This window comes from Rhizoctonia solani, chromosome 13 (genome assembly GCF_016906535.1).
Source record: "Rhizoctonia solani chromosome 13, complete sequence".
Taxonomy (NCBI): domain Eukaryota; kingdom Fungi; phylum Basidiomycota; class Agaricomycetes; order Cantharellales; family Ceratobasidiaceae; genus Rhizoctonia; species Rhizoctonia solani.
In genome coordinates this window covers 1,436,550-1,455,031 of record NC_057382.1, presented here as the reverse complement: position 1 = coordinate 1,455,031, position 18,482 = coordinate 1,436,550, and the positions used below count along the sequence as shown (strand labels likewise).

The 18,482-nt window shown below is 48.1% G+C and overlaps 4 protein-coding genes across 4 annotated transcripts; 1 reads left to right on the top strand and 3 right to left on the bottom strand.

Moving 5' to 3' along the window:
- Window positions 1-1,255: 1,255 nt before the first annotated feature.
- On the bottom strand, window positions 1,256-4,046 carry RhiXN_07286 (Tyrosine kinase specific for activated; the record flags this gene model as incomplete). Its single annotated transcript, XM_043327102.1, has 11 exons — window positions 1,256-1,342; window positions 1,395-1,523; window positions 1,576-1,632; window positions 1,684-1,720; window positions 1,772-1,875; window positions 1,925-2,179; window positions 2,232-2,447; window positions 2,513-2,651; window positions 2,702-2,830; window positions 2,883-3,891; window positions 4,001-4,046. 11 exons carry the CDS (start codon window positions 4,044-4,046, stop codon window positions 1,256-1,258), a joined length of 2,208 nt encoding a protein of 735 aa, XP_043185574.1.
- Window positions 4,047-4,611: 565 nt separating this feature from the next.
- RhiXN_07285 (anthranilate synthase) lies at window positions 4,612-7,124 on the bottom strand (the record flags this gene model as incomplete). Its single annotated transcript, XM_043327101.1, has 2 exons — window positions 4,612-5,639; window positions 5,690-7,124. The coding sequence occupies 2 exons, from the start codon at window positions 7,122-7,124 to the stop codon at window positions 4,612-4,614; spliced, it is 2,463 nt and encodes an 820-aa protein (XP_043185573.1).
- Window positions 7,125-8,087: 963 nt separating this feature from the next.
- Window positions 8,088-10,881, bottom strand: RhiXN_07284 (sulfate anion transporter; the record flags this gene model as incomplete). Its single annotated transcript, XM_043327100.1, has 15 exons — window positions 8,088-8,139; window positions 8,198-8,483; window positions 8,535-8,643; window positions 8,696-8,843; window positions 8,898-9,092; window positions 9,146-9,209; window positions 9,264-9,367; window positions 9,417-9,558; window positions 9,617-9,710; window positions 9,884-9,889; window positions 9,947-10,017; window positions 10,093-10,222; window positions 10,276-10,435; window positions 10,496-10,643; window positions 10,710-10,881. 15 exons carry the CDS (start codon window positions 10,879-10,881, stop codon window positions 8,088-8,090), a joined length of 1,881 nt encoding a protein of 626 aa, XP_043185572.1.
- A 1,106-nt stretch (window positions 10,882-11,987) lies between these two features.
- On the top strand, window positions 11,988-18,074 carry RhiXN_07283 (DNA-dependent ATPase; the record flags this gene model as incomplete). Its single annotated transcript, XM_043327099.1, has 9 exons — window positions 11,988-12,049; window positions 12,344-12,467; window positions 12,526-12,582; window positions 12,646-14,508; window positions 14,571-15,769; window positions 15,823-16,301; window positions 16,355-17,657; window positions 17,710-17,784; window positions 17,840-18,074. The coding sequence occupies 9 exons, from the start codon at window positions 11,988-11,990 to the stop codon at window positions 18,072-18,074; spliced, it is 5,397 nt and encodes a 1,798-aa protein (XP_043185571.1).
- Window positions 18,075-18,482: the final 408 nt, after the last annotated feature.

Sequence of the window (18,482 nt, the reverse complement as noted above, 5' to 3'; positions counted from 1 at the left end):
GCATTTGGTGATCTGTGCACATCACCTTCCTTCAGGAGCGATATAGATTATGAAAACAAGAATCAGATAAAGGGTGCTTTGGAAGCGAGTCAACATGCAAGAGTACTAGCCAGTTCTCAGGATGGTAAAGTGCGTAAACCTATCTAAATTCTCTACATGTAACCAATCTGAATCTTGATAGGAAATCATGAACACGCCCTTGTTTTGGAATAAATTTAGCAGTTAAAAGCTCTGGTTGGTGGGTATGCTTGAGGGGGTATGCCAGGATGTGCGTGCGCGATATGATATTATCTCCGATCTTTATGCTATATGTTATGTAGTTTTCCCTTTCAACAAGCCAATCGCTATCATGGATATGTATCCAAATTTTAACTTGTATGCACTATGTATCGTTGAATGAATGAACACGTTGAATGACGCAAATATCCTTGTTTGTGTTTGCCCTCACTAAAGTCCTGTGCACGGCTCGTGATCCCCAACGACTATCAAGTCAGCAAGGCTTTTCCCGGAACGTTCAACTGGTACATCTTGAACCACATGGTACATATTTATGACCATTGAAAGGATCGAATGCAATGTCATAATACACCTGTATAGCATTGAACGAGTAATGTCAATTCGATTATATGCTGTACATGTGTTCTGCTTTTGTAGTAAGGGTTTATCTAATACCGTGAATTATTGCTGATTCAATCATTTCTGTTTCTCACAATGCACTTGGAATATTTGCAAGAAATGGGATAGATAGATTTCAAATGCAAGGTCAGTGAACTTCATCTCTGTGAGATGATCTTTTCGATCTCGTTTGAAACCGTCTTCATATCAGGTCGCTTTGTTTCATCGAGATTCCAACACCTCGAAAGCAACAACCAGAGCGAGTCGGGCTTGTATGCATATTGCTCCCATTCTGGGTATTCGTGTCGCTGTTTGGTTGCATCAAATTCCTCAGAAGTCGCACAAGGTAATGCCATATCTCCCTTGATTCGTCGTATGGGTGGTGCGCCCGTGATAATCTGTTGACCAAGTTATTATACACGTGTAGGACAGCGATATATAGAGACTCGCCTCTAATGCTGTCATTGCCCTTCATTTGTAATGCGCTTTTAGTTTTGGTTCGTCCCTCGCAGTAGCACTTACCATCCCCAGACGTCATTGGCGACAGTAACATCTGGCCTCCCCGGTCCAAAATGGTGACATTCCGGGGCCTATAGAGGATTTATAGATGGTTAAAACAACGGTATTTTAATTTAATAAATCAAAGACATGCCATCCATCTATAGGGTAGCGATTGTCCAGTTTGTTCGACTGATGGGAGCTTTCCGGTCGAATGGTTTTTCAGAGCCTGGATCAAAGTTTTCCAGACCAAAAAATTGAACAATCAAAATCAAGCCTACTTTAGTAAGTCCAAAACCTCCAAGAACTCCCCTTCCGTTCGCTCGAACAAAAACATTCTGACCCCGCATATTGGAGTGAACCGAGTTCTTCTGATGGATCTCGACAAGCCCCAGGGCCGAGTCGGCAACCTGAATTCGCGATCTGAAGCGTGAAAAATGTTAATAATGATTGTGGACCTACTATTCTCAAAATGTTGCGTTGGTCGATACTCTGGCGTCGATCTTTCAGGTAATTTATCTGCCAAGAGTTGTAAACGATTAAAAAAAGCATTTAAGTGATGAGACCTACTGCATCCATATTCTCCATCCAAGGCGACAGCATATACCTGTTACAAATGTTAGCCAGAGCTGGATTTTAATTTAACGTATATGTTTACAGTTTAAATTGGGTATCGTTGGATTTTTCCATCCCAATTCCAAGGCATTTCAATGTGTATTCGGAGTCAAACACACGCCATTGTTTGGCATCTCGAGTCATTTTCTTTTCATAGTGTGAGGCAGTATAAGCAACCTTATGGCCGTGGACGCACCATTGCGTATGTCTTAACATCTCCCTCCGAGTATTTGTTCAAGTAGAACACCTTCTTAGCAACTGATTGCCCTCGGGCAAGCGTTGCCTTGTATACTGTGCTCGAGTGACCATGAATAGGGTCTACGTTGGCCTCGTTAGTACATGGTTCTGTCTGAAATACTTCGGTTGGTGGCTCAACCCCAGTGATTGCAACAATCATTTGTATTAGTTTATCTGTGTCCTCAGCGTCCTCCAGAGATTTTTGAAACCGTATCTATGATTGCGTGGTTAGATTGCTGAGATGCATTTTACGCAAAATATCAAACCATTTGTTTGCCTAAAACCCGCCCGATAGTCACTTCATTCTCTCCAATCAGTTTGGTGATCAAGTCATCTTTCGACTGGATCGCTTGGGTTAATTGATCCAGAGAGCTGTTCTGTTCTTGTAGAAGTGCCCTTATTATCTCTAGTTGCTGGCGTTCTTCCTTTTGGGACTTTGCGATCTCACTCGACCAGGTCTCATTCAGCACTTGAGAAGTAGACTAAATTGCCTAAGGAGTGAGTAGACCGAACAAGGGGTGCTACTTTAGTTAAGAAGAGAACTTACCACCATCATTTTAAGCACGTCATTCAGAGCCAAGAAGTGATCGTTTAACGCTCTCTCCATCCGTTCATAAGTAACAAATGCTTCGACAGGATTCTTCTCGCTCCATTTCCGAGCGGTCATAGATATCTCCGCAATGGCGCTTCCAACAATAAGATTTTTCGCGCCATTCAGATAAATTCGAGCACTTACATTTCCAGATTCTCGCACACCTTGCCCAACAATTTGAGCTTTTCCGGCTCGGTCTGGTAGCGTTCGTACTGGTGGACTAGTACCCTAGATATGACAACGCAATTTCCACGCAGTCTTTGCCATTGACCACTGAGGTGGTAGTTAGATGTTGATTTCAAGGAGGGTATACATGCTGCCTTACCGATAGGTCCTTATGTTATCCACTGCTCCAAAAACCCTATAGAGATGGCTAAGTATTTGACCAAAGGCAGGGAGAGGCATAAGTTCGTTGCAAATGTCACCCCATGTAGTTGAGGAGTGGAGTTCAACATTTTGGAAATATTCGAGCTTTGTATCCAGCGCATCTAGTTTCTTTTCTTGTTTCTGGAAAACAACAGAGGCGCGGATCTTGCTGGGTGGGCCCGATGGGACCTTGGGAGATTCAGATCTGCTTTTTGGAGGGGTAGCGGGCTGCGACTTTAAACGCGATTTGGTCGAGTCCCAGAAATGCTTGATTCCTTTCTTTCCTTGTGAATGGGTCGATGCATCACCCATCGACGACACGGACAGGCGATCCTGCGAACAATTGTCATTGTTGACGACCGGCGCCTTAAGCAAGGGTATTTCTACTGGATCCGGCTGTAACGGAGAGTTCGCTAAGAAACCTTTGTTATTGGCGACCCCACTATCTTCGGCGGCTCGCCCGGGTGAACTTGGGGGGAAGGATTGTCTTTTGGGAGCCGAATTGAAGTCCGGTGAAATAAAATTCAGGCCAAGCTGTTCCTGAGAATCAAAATGAGATTCTGAAGTAACCTCGACCTGAGGAATGTGAGGTTCGGGAAATGCAATGTAATTCTCATCCACTAGTTGATCGCCACCGTTGTGAACTAAAGTATATTGAGAAGGCCCTGGGCCGCTCTGCATAATACTTGGTGTTGACCAAAAGCTAGTACTATGGTCCAGTTCATTCTGCGTGGCTGTTAGGTTGTCGACAACCTCCACCGAGGTTTGGCGCACGTCGGCTGCATCGCAATTAATGGTAGCCACATCTGCAAAATCAACAGAATTCCACCTTCCTGGTATCGAACGGGAAGGGCCATGCCCTTTGGCCGGACTCGACGCTCCTGGGATTACGGAACTGCCCGAGGTTGGAGCCTTGGTTGGACCTCGTTCGGGCGTATGCTGGTATGGTTGAGACACGTTCTGATGTCCTGTAACCAGAGGTTGTATTACATTGAGAATCGATGATGCAAAACCACCTGCGTTTTATTCACAATAATCGTTAGTGGTTGCTATGGTAGAGGATGTACATGTACTCACTTAAAATTCCTGGCCGAGACTCTTCCTCGGATTGATTTGTGTGCATAGTCGGTTATATGCGGGATAAGAAATAATTGGGGTGACCAATGCTAGCGGGTTTCCAAGTGTAATGTGAGGTTGGAATTAGTATACGAGCTGGGGATGGTGGAGGGAAAGGACCTGGGTATGGTTATTATTATGCCAGGGCTCAAAGGACTGCCTTGACGCCCACCTTAGAAGAGCACGAAAGTCTAGCCAGAATCTTCGGTAAGTAGGGGACGCGTGATATATAGTGAATATCAGTGAAGCACAGCCAGTAATTTATTGTTGACAGAAAGAGGTATCGACGTCCAGATAGAAGAGGGACAGGGTATACGACCCGTTGCTATGTACATATATAGTACGCGATGAGATGAGATAAAAGACACGAGGCTAGAATGTATTTTATATGCGCGGTGGGTATCACTTACCCGTTTGGTCAAGAACACTTTGCCACAATGAACAAAACACACACGCATACATTCACCTTGCCAATCTACTCCAAAATTGAATTCACAACACGCACACACTTAACATTGTTAACTACCCAAAATACAAAAATACTCTAGAGTGTACAGCCTCCAACCAAGCTACTAAACTCCTTTGGCGGCCTTGACAAACTCTCTAATCTTCGAATGGTCTTTGGCACCGTTGGTCTCTACACCACCGCTCACGTCCACAGCCCATGGGGCCACCTTTTCCACAGCCTCGCGAACGTTTTTGGAGTCCAGCCCCCCAGCGAGGATAATAGGCAACCGTCCGCGACCAATCTCGCCTGCGTCGGCTACTGCGCGAGCAAGATCCCAATCGACAGGCACGCCCGCCCCTCCGCTCAGTTTGTTCGTAGCACCCGGTTTGATAGCATCGAGAAGAATGTGTCGGTGGAAACCTGGGCGGGCGATATCTTCCAAGCCGGTAGGACCGCTCGCGTCGATATCTTTGGTATGGTCGTGGGCTTCAGACTCGGTCGTTCCGTTGGTTTGAGCCTGGGAAGCTGAGTCCTTTGCTCTGAGATGGAAAGCCCGGATCACGGGCACAGGGATCCAACGCGACCATTCGACGGGTTCGTGGCCATGAAGTTGCACCATATCAAGGCCAACGGCGCTGCATATATGTGTAACATAGCTGAGCGGCTGATCTTGGAATACTCCGACTAATAATGGACGAGCAGAAGGTAACGAGCGAGTGTGAGAGCTAAACCATGATACTGCCGTCAAATTAGATGCGGGAGGGTGTGCCTGCATGCCTGGAGCAGGGGTGATGCCATTGGCGGAAAGGGGTCGGTCGGGGGTAGTCGAAGAAGCACGTCGAGTACGCAGCGCCTTTGAGATTTCCTTGGCTGTCCCAAGATCTACGCAACGCTTGCTTCCTGGAACAAAGACGACACCCACAAAGTCGGCTCCTGCCTCGGCAGCTACCACAGCGTCTTCCACATTGCGGACTCCACAAATCTTCACGAGCGGCTTTGTTGCTCCACCTCGTGGGGTGCGGGCAGGTGGTAAATCGAGTAGCGTACGGATGAAAAGAGCGGGATCCGAAGCACGCATGAGGGCTTCGCCAACCAGAACTGCGCCAACTCCTTGGGCAGTGTATGTCGCGACGTCTGCATGAGTGCTGATCCCTGAGAGTGCGCACAAAACAACATCGATTCAGCACACATATCGGCTAAACGAGATGTAGTTCCCATGTCGACATTGAAATCATGAAGATTGCGATTATTCACGCCAATCACTTTGGCGCCCAGTCGAAGGGCGGTCCGCATTTCATCTGCGTTATTGACCTCGACGAGTGGTTCCATTCCCAATGAGATCGAAAAGAGGTAAAGTGCGCGTAGACGGTCGGGAGGAAGCATGGCGACGATCAGAAGGATCGTGTCAGCGCCCCATAGCCTTGCCTCGCAAATCTGATACTCGTCGACAATAAAATCCTTGCGAAGGATCGCCGGGCGATCGGTCAGAGTGGCCACCGCCTCACGAGCAAGACGCATGTCGAGAAGTGAACCCTTGAACCACATTGGCTCGGTTAGAACTGAGATGACCGAGGCACCGGCAAGTGCATAGGTCAGAGCCTGTTGAGCGGCGTTTGTATGCATTGCAATAGCACCCTTGGATGGGGATGCGCGTTTGATCTCAGCCATAAGCGCTGGGGCGCGTGCCTTGAGTCTCGCGACAAAGGAGACGAGAGGTGGGGCAAGCTGCATAGACAAGAATGTTTGAAGATCCTCCTTGGTAGTCCCAGGAGTCGATTTGGCAAGTTCAACATCCTTGAGGCGTTGAGCATAGATCTTGTCAAGAATAGTAGGCGTGCGGTGAGGAACATCGGGTGAAAAGGGATGGAGCGTGGGGTCCAGAACCTTGCTAATAGGATTTTCGGCCCAAGTGCCGCCTTGAAGGTCGAGGAAATTGCGTAGAAGCGCGTCACCTTCCTCAGACATGATACTCTCGGGGTGATACTGGACGGCTTCCAGAGTGAGTTCGCGATGACGAATACCCATGATCACACCACTTTCCGCCGTTGTTGCAGTGATCGCCAAGCAAGGGGGCAGTGTTGTACGGTGAGCAGAAAGTGAATGGTATCGTGTAGATTGAATTCCTTGTGGTACATCCTTGAAGCATCCTCGATTGTCGTGGCGAATGGGACTGGTCTTGCCGTGCATAATCTCGCCTGCGTACTCGATCGTTCCACCGTAACTCTCGACCATACACTCGAGACCCATACAAACGCCCAATACCGGCACACGACCAGCAAAGTATTTGATCGCTTCATTCGAGATGCCGCTGTCAGTGCTCGGGTGACCAGGGCCGGGGGAGATGATCAAATTACGAATGCGCAAATTGGGAAAATCATTGGGAGTGAGTTCGTTGTTGCGCAAAACAGTGACATTGGCGCCAAGCATGCATAATTGTTGGTAGAGATTCCAAGTAAACGAGTCGAAATTGTCGATCATGAGCGTTTCGATCGGGGTTTCTGGGAGTAACGAGCGCGGCGGGTTCGGCAACGGCGGAGACCGGGGGTCACCAGCTGGCGAGGAAGCGGCAGGAACCGAGACATCTATGCGCTCTGGATGGGAGCCAGCAGACGTGGCTTTAGAAATAGGCGTGGACATGTCTCTGTTCCGAATCTGGTTAATGTCCCAAGCATATGGAGATCGCTCTCTTACCACAAGCTATGGGGGGGGGGGCACAGAACGTACAGACAAGAGGGGATTCAAGTATTTGCTTATGTAGTTCCCAAACGTGCTGAGATCAGTTCTTCGATCACACCTTTTGTGAATTTGTGGATCGTACTCGACTCCGAACTCTATTGTTAGACCAGGCGGCACAATAAGCCAGTGGAATGATTCAATCAAGCATGGCAAGTTAAGGTGTCATCAGCCATCTCGTTCTATAATTTTTTTATTCGACTTACATCAACGAAAGTGCTCGGGGCGGACGTGAGTCACAACTCGGAACGTGGACCTAGTGCGGTCGTGTCAAAATGCAATTGACAATTCGTGATCGGCGGTCGGAGATCTTTTATAAGATCACGTGGTAGATCGCATTTATCCTTCGCGCTCTTGGAGCATACATTACATTTGTAAATCTTGATAGGCGTGCAAGTAGATGACCATGGGCGAGGTTCTTTTTAGAAATGGAAAGTGCGGAGATGTTAGACCTGGTGCAACTAAATGTCTTTATCCCCACCCGCCTACCCAAGACATTGGACCGAGGTCCACATTAGGAAAATCTCTCGAGATCTGGCAGACTTGGGGAGCCGAAGAGATTTCCCTTGCACACAATGATTAAGAGGCTAGGGTTTATGGTGCACCGAGAGCTGGAGTCTCCCTATTCGATAGACGCGATACGATCAACAGGCCTCGTGGATGAGTGTCGAAATCTAAATCAACCCGTATGTACGGCATAGATTCAAGCGAAGCCATATAGGAGAGACATGACTACGTCCCTCCCTAGATAGGAACAGCAATTATAAAATATTTCTGCGTAAATCTGAACATGTTGTTATAATGGAAAGAACTGATTAACATTAGGTCGTGAACTGGTTTCGGCAGAACAAGATATTTATGCCATAACTAACTGGAGTTGTTCTCTCTCTCGATCACAGCCATAGCATCGGCCACAGTCCTGAATTAAACAAAAGACCATTAAGTATAACTCACAATCCTTAAATCTCAAAACTTACTCTGTGATATGCTCTTCTCCAACGATTTCTATAATCTCGGCCTTTTCAAACTTCTCCCTCTGTTCTTGCCTCAAGTGGGCGAAGAACGTACGAACCCCGCGTTCACGATACTGCTCGACCAGTTCTTTGAAGATATGGACAGCGGATGCGTCGATTGTTTCAACGTCGGACATATGGAAGACCACGACTGAGGCGTTGTTTCGTCTAGGGGCTTCTGACGGGTGAGCTTTGGTCGGTCCGTAGAGTTCTAGGCGACGGAGACGCTCTTTGAGTTGACCGGTATTGGCTATCGTCGGGTTAGTGCTTATTCCATTTGATCTCAAGCATAAGCATTTACCAAAGTCGAGCGACTCGCGTATCCGGACGATCAACAGTCCTGGTACATCTTCGATCGCGTCAGGATCCTCGTCGATAGCACTCCACCTATCAGTCCCAGGAACCCGACCCTACAATTACAGTTAATATTTGGTTCTCAGAAAGAGTCTAGGTTTAACGTACCAAAATCTTGATATGAGCTTTGCTGCTCTTGTGCACTACGAGCAGCAAGGAAACCGTTACGCTCACAACAACCCCAACTTCGACACTCCAGAATAGAGTGAACGCAAAGGTGACAAACATCAGAGCGAGATCGACCCAGCTTCTCATCCTATAGCGGATATCAGGTAAGACCGCGTGAATAACACGGCCCAAATCGACTTACTTGATGTAGAAGCCGACGTCCTCTGGAGCCTCCGCCAGCAGCCCATAGACAACCAAGCACACAATGGACGCAAGCACACAGCGAGGAAGATAGTATAAAGCAGGAAGCAGGAAGAAGACTGCCAGGATGACGAAGCAGGAGTTCAAGATCGAAGCCATTTGGGTACGTCCACCGATGTCGGCGTTGAGTCGCGAACTGGTTCAAAGTCATCGATTCGAGCAATAGTGGCAAGGTAAACTATTGCTTACCGGGTGATCGCACCATATGCCGGTAAAGTTCCAGGGAAAAATGAGGAGACCAAGTTTCCAGCACCTAAACGGACAAAATATCAGTACGATATATCAATATCTACCGTACCACACATACCGAGCGCAACAAGCTCCCGGTTGGGGCTGATCGAATACCCAAAACGTGCGGCGTTCTGTTTAGCTGCTACGACACTGTCCAGGTAGCCTACCACAGAAATCAAGCTTGGACCCTAGTCAGTTACGAAGGTATCGCAAGTGCATTGGGACTTACACGGCTGTGCTAGTAGTCGCTTTGAGGAACTTGAGATTCGCATGCTTGACTGGGAAATCAAACAGCTTGGCTCCTTTCTTGATCGAGGCTGAACCAAGAATGTCAACCCCTTGAAGGTCCCAATCAAACTTGTCGCACAACGCTAGTAATGATAACATGAGCATGAGCCGGGCAAATTGAGTCTACTAGATAAAACCCACCTGTCGCAATGACTACGGCCAAAAACACTTCGGGGATGAATTTAACCCAGCGCCAGCCCTCACGTTTCGCCAACCGCCGTTTCACTGCCCGGCACTGAGGAGCGCCACAAGTGTAGCAAAGCTAATGATCGTAGTAAGCCAGTGGGCATGCGTTCCCGCATTTGCACGATAAACAAAAACTTGTCGATTGTGGTGACTGGGACAGGTTTGATTGAATGTTCGAGTTGACAAGTCCGAGCATGGGATGAGTTGTTCTATGGTAATTACCACTGCCTTTATGACAAATATCAGTTGATTGATTCAAAGCATGTGCGAAAATATGGAACATACCACGGCCGTGACGAATCCTCGTAGCAATGCCCGACTAAGGACAACGTCAATGAATCCCAGGCGGAGGAGCCCTAGAGCGAAAGAGAAGAACCCAACCTTACGGAGCATTAGCGCCAGCCTGGTTTGTAACTGGTTGAATGGCTTACTTGGAAAGTGATCATCGTTGATACAGCAAGTCCCACAGAATGGGAACTTTGGCAGTGGGTCTCCATGCAATACTTGGGTTACTGCTTGCCCTACGAGCAGAGAGAGAGCCGCTTCAGGACCAACACTTAACTAAAAGATGATAAAGGTTCAATTGGGTAATACAGATCTAGTTTTAGAAGTACCTGTCGAGAGCTTCCGAACAATGCGTATATGAGTCCTGGGACAGCAGCCGAAATAAGACCTGCCAAAGGATCGAGTCGAGCAAGACCAGAGGCATATGACATTGACATAGGGATGACGAGTGATGCTACAGTCAGGCCTGCTGCAAAATCGCCCCAGAAGCTGAACAAAAGTCGTGTTGGCGACCATACTAATCCGACTTCAAATTAGGAATAAACTCACAGTGAAAAAGAATAATTGGGCAACCAATCGAGGGCTGGTACATAGTACTTGCTACGCATCTTGAAGACACCCCATGTACTTGTTGGTTCACGTTGGTGCCCCCCCAGGTAACTCGACTTCACATTCACAGCTTGCTGAAGAAGGGTCGCTGAGTAAGAGATTTTATCATTAGCTTACGGGCCAAGGATCCCCCAATATGTACTCGGAGAAGTACCTTTTCCCCGCTCTCTCAACCCCTCAGTAGGGGTGCCATAGCGGTACTGAACAGATCCCCCGCGTTCGAGGTCATCGGGAGCCAGCAGCGGAGCGCGCTCCCCTTCTACTAACGATGCTGATTCGCTCTGACCAGGTGTATCAAAATCACGCCCATGAGAACGTTGAGCCATGGTGGGTATGGATGTCTGTGCCAATAGCTATCCGATAGTTGGCAAGGTATGTTGCAAAGTGTTGAAAGGTGCTGGAGATGCGTACCCCAACTCCTCCTAATTATAGTCCAGACGAACTCAAGATTGACGTGATAGCAGAAGTATTCTTGTGATATCGTGGCGGCATCCCGGCTCTTCCGCACATGATCTAAAGTTAAAATCCATTGCAAATATGGCGACAACAAAGAGCCCGCCAAAGAAGCGTTCACTGCCTGCCACCATATATAGCAATTTACATTTAAGCTAACAGGCTATTCGAGCATATACCATTACTTCTGCATAAATTTTCAATATACACTTGAGCCTTAGAAAAAGCTCATCATATAAACCGGACAATTCCCGATAGTTTAAAAGCAAGGTGTATCATATGACTGGCTTTAGTTTGAAAGCAAGTAGTGGGAGGCGTAAACCTTCAACGGCGTGAGTCATCTGATATGAATACGTATAGACATACAGCATACGTCTCGCACTATTGACTGTGAATGCCGGGGATAACAACGGACGTGCATAAGCTTTTAAGCTCCATTATCCCTCGCTGCGTACATATACTAACAGTTCTACTAGTAAACGGAACCAATAGGTTGCTTTTCTCAGACTGCTGACGCTTGTAATTTGTAGGTTCATGTAGATGCTAATTGACACCTGATTCTTTCTGGCTTCTCTGCAGCCCGTACTGTAAGTCAGTATGTCATTGTTATTCTATTTTGTAAGTGTGGGCTCACTAGCACCCTCAGCGATGAATCATATCGAAATTTCAGAAATAGTAATTGTAGAGGGTCTTCAACTACTGGCACCTCTATTATCCAAGAGTTAATGTCATAACCGAAGAGATGCTGTAGACCAATGGTAAGGCAACTGTCCACAGTAATACTACCAAACACTTTGCCCCTTCAGCAATCTTCAGAAAACGGTGAATTCTTATTTTAACCAACACTAACGGGCATAGTTTGAATAACTGAGTTGCAACTGGGATGTAATACATAGACATGTCCTCTTCACGTATGCTCTAAACCTGTCCTTACTGAACACTGCGCAGGGAGTCGCATGTGTTATCATTATTGAATTCTATGGTGAACAAACGGAGATTGAGAGACTGCTTAGTCATAACGTATTTGGAACAAGTTATCAGGTGCGACATGTTTCATTAAACAGCTTTCTTATTGGTGCAAGAGTGCCCAGTGATAAATGTATGCGAGGTTTGGAGTCGGTAGCCAGTCCGTGATCGCAATCGTGATCGTGATTAGAGTTAGAGACCCCCAAGACACTGCGCTGACGCGGGGTGACCGGGGTCCATGTTAGGAAACCTCCGGGCCTCCATGAGTGTTTTCGATTTGAGCCACCGTCGGCGCATCCAGCCGTCCGAGTCTCCATAGTCTCATCTTTTGCATATATTTACTCCTTAATTTTGGCTTCTCGTTTGTAGCCCGGTTTCTCAAGTTGCAGAAGCCGAGATCATGTCCGATGGCGACCTCGCCGAACAACGAGCCAGTTTGATAGAGCAGAAGAAACGGGAGCTGGACGAGGTGCACGACAAGCATGATTCCTTGGTAATGTCGATTCTTACATCGCTAATTGATGTTGTCTAATCAAAATTTACTGGAGCAGCTCCGAGAGCTCTTTCATTTGCAGAAGTTTGTAACTTTAATTGGGTTCGACCCAGATGTATGTGCCATGCATTTGCTCTCTTCTAAGTTGCTCAAGTAATTTATTTGACAACTTTGACAGGTTGCAAAACAGGAAAGATCAGAAGTCTGGGAGGAGTTCAGAGCGCCATACGACCTTTGGGATCATTCCGCCTCTGGACCGTCATCTCGACGAACACGCCGAGCCATTAACGAGCGACGGGAGTCTATGACTACATCAACATCTCAAACATCGACTGCTTCCCAGAATCATGAATCTCCAGGTGCCCAACGATCATCAAGAAACCTACCAATGCCTAGCCTTACGACTATATCAACCTCGGGTCCAACCAAGTCGTATAAAGCAAAAGTCGTTAAAAATCCGTCGTTCCCGCCCCCTGTTGCCTCTCGCAAGCGGCCACTGAGGGAAAAGGGCCATGGAGCAGGCCAGGATGATCTAGACGTTTCAAGAGCGTCCTTACCAACAACTCCTAACATAATAGATCAAGGCGCGCCGGATTGGTCTGTGTCTTTCTCGCCAAAAAAGCGGAGGCAGAAACGGAAGGAGAAGGGAGCTTCGGCGGTGCTAGATTCCACTGCATTATTTGCATCTACCTCGGCAGACCAACATTCACCACCATCGATCCCTCAATCTTCTCCGGCTTCATCTCCTGGAGGAACACCATTACCCAAACGTATTCGACTAATTGTGAAACCCGCTCCCCCACCTGTTCTTGCTACACATCCCCACCAACTTCCCCGCCCCTCCGTATTTGGCGGTTCGCTCCCGAAATTGCTCTCATCCTTTGCCCTACTCGAGGAGAGCAACGAGAACGATTTTGTCGAGAGGAGGAATGGTGTGGACCCGGGTATTCGACAGCCCGGTGATATAACACCTGGTGATAAGCTCGAGCATTCCAAACTTGGTATTTCGTGGGACGAGTTCGACAAGAGTGTCAAAGCGGAGGTAGAAATATGGAAAAGGATAAGGGAGGTGCGGGCTCGTGGGGGATTGACATGTATGCGAGGATGGGAAATTGTTCGAGGAGAAGAAGAGGAGGTTGAGGAGGAAGAGGAGGAAGAGGAAAAAGAAGAACAAGAGGGAGAGGTGGAAGTGGGTAGAGACGAAGGAAATGGTGATGGGTCGGAAGGGAAGGGTGGAGGCCAAGCGCAGGTCGACGATTCGACAAGGGAGCCCACAGGCCCCGGGCGGGACCTTGTGAAGGAAGAAATCCTATCCAATGGGGTTGCTAGCCCATTGACCGGAGATCAAGCGAGCTTGGGGCCCGCTTTGGCTGGGGAGACAGTTGGTGCCTCCACCATCATTGAACCCGAACTTTCAAGCACATTGGTTCGCGACACTCTCGCCGAGGATCGCGAGAAGAACGATCGAACTCACACCCCTGATTATATTCTTCCCGGTCTTTCTGGATACGCCTCGCCCATTTCTGAAACAAGTTCTCCCCCTGCCGTAGCCATCGATGAACACATCGCAGCAATACCCAAAGCTCCTTTACGCGCTAGTGCTCCCCCAATTCACGACATTATGGATACCGAATCTACCAAGTCGGTAAACCTGGGATACGGCGCAATGGACCCAGAAATTGAGACTCGCACTCCACAATCTATTAATCCTGCCACCACCGCGCCCATTTCATCAAATACCACTCGTAATCCTAGCCGTTCAAGTACACCAAATGCTACCCTCTCACTCCCTCTTCCGAACCTCTCTTTCCTTCCTCAGTCCCACTACGAGATTCTCCTCAACGCTATCCCAGCTCACGCACGGCGGGTTAAAGCTACTCAAGCGCACCGACATCGATCCGCAACACTCATTTCGCGATACTGGGAGCGCCTTCAAGGGGCAGCGGAGAGACTGGCAGCAGCTGAAGAGAGGCGTTTGAGGACCGGTGCCAGGGCATTAGCAAGGGGCGTAGTAGCCAAAGCTTGGAAAGATGCAGTTGCTGTAAGTTGTCCCCGTAAACCTGAGGCCACAGGCAGTCTATCAACATTTGCCTATTATGTTAGGTTATCCGGGCTCGCCTGCGCGAAAAAGAAGAAGCAGAACAAGCACGCGAAGGACGAAAGCATCTCGATGCAATTTTAGAACAGAGCAGCGCGCTTTTGGAGACACAACAGCAAGATCTAGGCTTGACTCGCCGGCCTGGAGGACGCTCAAAAAGTTTATCGAGTGGGAGGTCGTATTCACGCTCCAGTCGAGTTGCCGAGGAAGAGGAAGAGGAAGAGGAAGACAGGGAGGAAAGTGAAGCTTCGAGCGATACCAAGAGCGAGGAGGGGGTAGATGAGGGCGATGAGAGTGATGCGTCATTTGATTCGGTACCGAGACTCGGTGGATATGAACGAGAGCCCATGGACCAAGCGAACAACGACCCTGACGTCGACGTGGTGGATTATACCGACCTTTCATCTCTCACAACCGATCCTGCGACTGTCCGAGTCAAAATCAACCCTGACGAAACGATCCTTTTAAGCGAGGTTTTCGACTCTGCGCTTGATCAGGATGGTGACACATCTGCTGTCGAACGGGATCGTCTTTGTTATGTAGCTTCAGATGACACTCCGACTGTCCAAAGCGTTGATATGAGGGAACAGGTTCCTGAGGCCGTTGATAGGCAACAATCTACTGCATCTCTTGGTCACACTGGCTCGACTAACGGGAACCATGTATGCGATGGTACTTCTGAATCCTCTACTCGTCACTCTACTTCTGCGATTCAAACAGACTCCCCACCGATTACTCCTATAGCACATGCGGTGCGTAAGCTTACACTCAAGCTCAAATCACCCGAAGCAGCACTCGGGGAGTCGCGGCGCACTTCTCGGCGTGTTCCGAAGGCGGTTCTATACGAACCGAGCAGCGAGGTAGATGGGTTAGCCAAGGATGCAGAGATACCTCTGGAGGAGATAATGAGGCGGTATGGATTTGTTGGTATCAACGAAGCTGAAGCGGAGCAAAGCCGCACTCGTGAGCCGGATAGTGACGATGAGAGTGAAAGTCAAGACGAAGGCAGCCAGGGAGACGAGAGCATTCATACTATTGGGCTTTTTGGACCGAAAAATGTACAAGCACCTCAAGATAGTGGAGTCCGACCACCGTTTCTGTTACGCGGCAACCTGAGGCCCTATCAGCAATCTGGACTTGAGTGGCTCGTCAGTGGATACATCCGGGGTAATAATGGTATTTTAGCGGATGAAATGGGCCTTGGGTGAGTGGTCCAGTGAGATGACATCCTGCCATTGCTCACGAGTAACTTTGCAGCAAGACTATCCAAACAATTGCACTTTTGGCTCACTTGGCTTGCGACAGAGGCGTCTGGGGTCCTCATTTGATCATTGTGCCAACTAGCGTGATCCTTAATTGGGAAATGGAGTTCAAAAAGTTTCTGCCTGGATTCAAAGTACTCAGCTACTACGGGTCTATCAGGGAACGCAAAGAAAAAAGAATAGGATGGAACACCGAACATTCATTCAACGTCGTTGTTACCTCCTATCAACTTGTTCTTGCTGACCAGGCAATATTCAGACGTAAAAGGTGGCATTACATGATTCTCGACGAAGCTCACAACATCAAAAACTTCAAATCCCAACGCTGGGCCACACTGTTTAGCTTCAATTCAGAACGACGCCTGCTTCTCACTGGGACTCCTCTCCAGAACAACATCACCGAACTGTGGTCTTTATTGTATTTTGTGCAGCCCGAGACAGCGAACAAACAACAATTCGAGGAATGGTTTTTAGGTAAGTTGCTCGCAGTAATACCTTGAATTCATCCTGACAGTCTCTGTATTCAGAAACGATGCGTCATGCTGTAGAGAGCGGGGAGACATTGGACGAGCAGACCCGAGACACGATCGATAAACTACACACCGTACTTCGCCCATACATTCTTCGTCGCCTCAAATGTGATGTTGAGCAGCAGCTCCCAGCTAAACACGAACATATTGTCTACTGTCGACTATCTAAACGCCAACGATATCTGTACGACGAGTTTATGTCACGCGCTCAAACCAAAGAAACTCTCGCCGGCGGAAACTTTCTTAGTATCGTAAACTGTCTTATGCAGCTACGTAAAGTCTGCAACCACCCGGATCTATTTGAGGTTCGGCCTATCCTTACATCGTTTGCAATACCCGTTGGTCAATCTGCTGTTGCCGACTACGAAATCAAGGAGCTACTTGTGCGCAGGCGATTACTGAAACAGTTCGACGATGATGGATTCAGCCTTTACAATCACTCATTTGACCTCATGGCCAACGCTACTGAATCCTCTATAGTTGCCGAACAGAGAGCTACGCTTACCCCATCTCAGCTCTTCCCTGCTCTGGATACCCCTGGAGAGCCACCTCCAAAGGATCTTCGTACCATTTGCGGCAATAAACGATGGCGTGAGTATCAACGGATACTTGAGAGGCGAGGAATTCGTCGGCGAATCGAACATATCAATACCCAGCGCAATGCGCGCATGCCTGTCCTTGGCTCAGAGAAGCTCCGGGTCCTGCGCTCAATGGTGGAGCGACTCATACCTGCTGATATCCTCAAGCAAGGAAGATCGGGTCCTAACACCAAATTCGGAGTAGCTCGGATGCTCATGTCGTACGCCCAACGCGAAGAATCTATGGCAGACATAGTTGATCGATTTGCGTTTGTTACACCTACCGTCGTTGCCTTGGATGTTCCTCGACTTGTTCTTGCACCTCTGGCCTCGCCCAGCTACTCCGGTGATATCGCGCTTAACCCGGTCATTCGCTCAGCCTTCTCCAATCCCGAGTTTGATATTCTTCACCGTGCGAGTGTCAAACTACAGATAGCATTTCCGGATTCTTCCTTGCTCCAATACGACTGTGGAAAGCTTCAGGCACTCGATAGACTGCTTCGTGAGAAGAATGCGGGTGGACATAGGGTATTGATATTTACCCAAATGACACGGGTCCTCGATATTCTCGAAATATTCCTTAATTTCCATGGCTATCGGTACCTGCGTTTAGATGGCTCAACGAAGATCGAGCAACGGCAGGTTGTAACTGAGAGGTTCAATGTGGATAACAAGATTTTTGCGTTCATTGCTTCGTCGAGGTCCGGTGGTGTTGGTATCAAGTAAGTTTAGCATTTCGGCGCCCATAGCCCGGTATTGACAATGATCTTATAGCCTAACCGGTGCAGATACTGTTATATTTTACGATAGCGACTATAACCCATCAATGGATAGACAGTGCGAAGACAGGTACACATCTCGAACAACCAACCTTACCACACGCTGACTCTGTCCACATTCGTAGAGCACATCGCATCGGCCAAACCCGAGAAGTGAGCATATACCGATTCATCTCGAAGCACACGGTTGAAGAAGCCATGCTGCGCAAAGCTAACCAAAAACGACTTCTGGATGATATCGTTATCCAGCAGGGGGAATTTGACTGGCGTCAGGTCATGGTCGATGATGTGAGGATTGAGCGCGCTTTGGCAGAAGTGGAGGATAAGGTTGATGGATGCTGCGAAGATGGCTATCGGTGAGGAACGGAGGATGGATTGGGACGACTTTGGAGGGGTAGAGAAAGATGGTGATGACAACGGCGCGCGGCAGAACGGGATAGCTCTCATGTATCGGAATCTGAGCACCCAACTACCCAGGCTGAGGACCAGGTGAGGACGATGGATTAACCCCAGTTGAAAGATACATGTTACGGATTGTTGAGAATGACTGGGAATTTTTCAGTTGAAGTCCCCATCGAGTGTCCGGATTGCTTACTTGTTGCTTTTTGATTTATCATTATTTTGTACGAGCTTTGTACTTGTTTCCGCCAGTATCAGTATCAATTAACTACCATTTCTCCCCCGTCTGCACATACAAAGAAACATAGCAAGCAATATAGAATCCAAGGAACACATGAAACTGGCTATAAATTCGGGATGGGTAAAGGC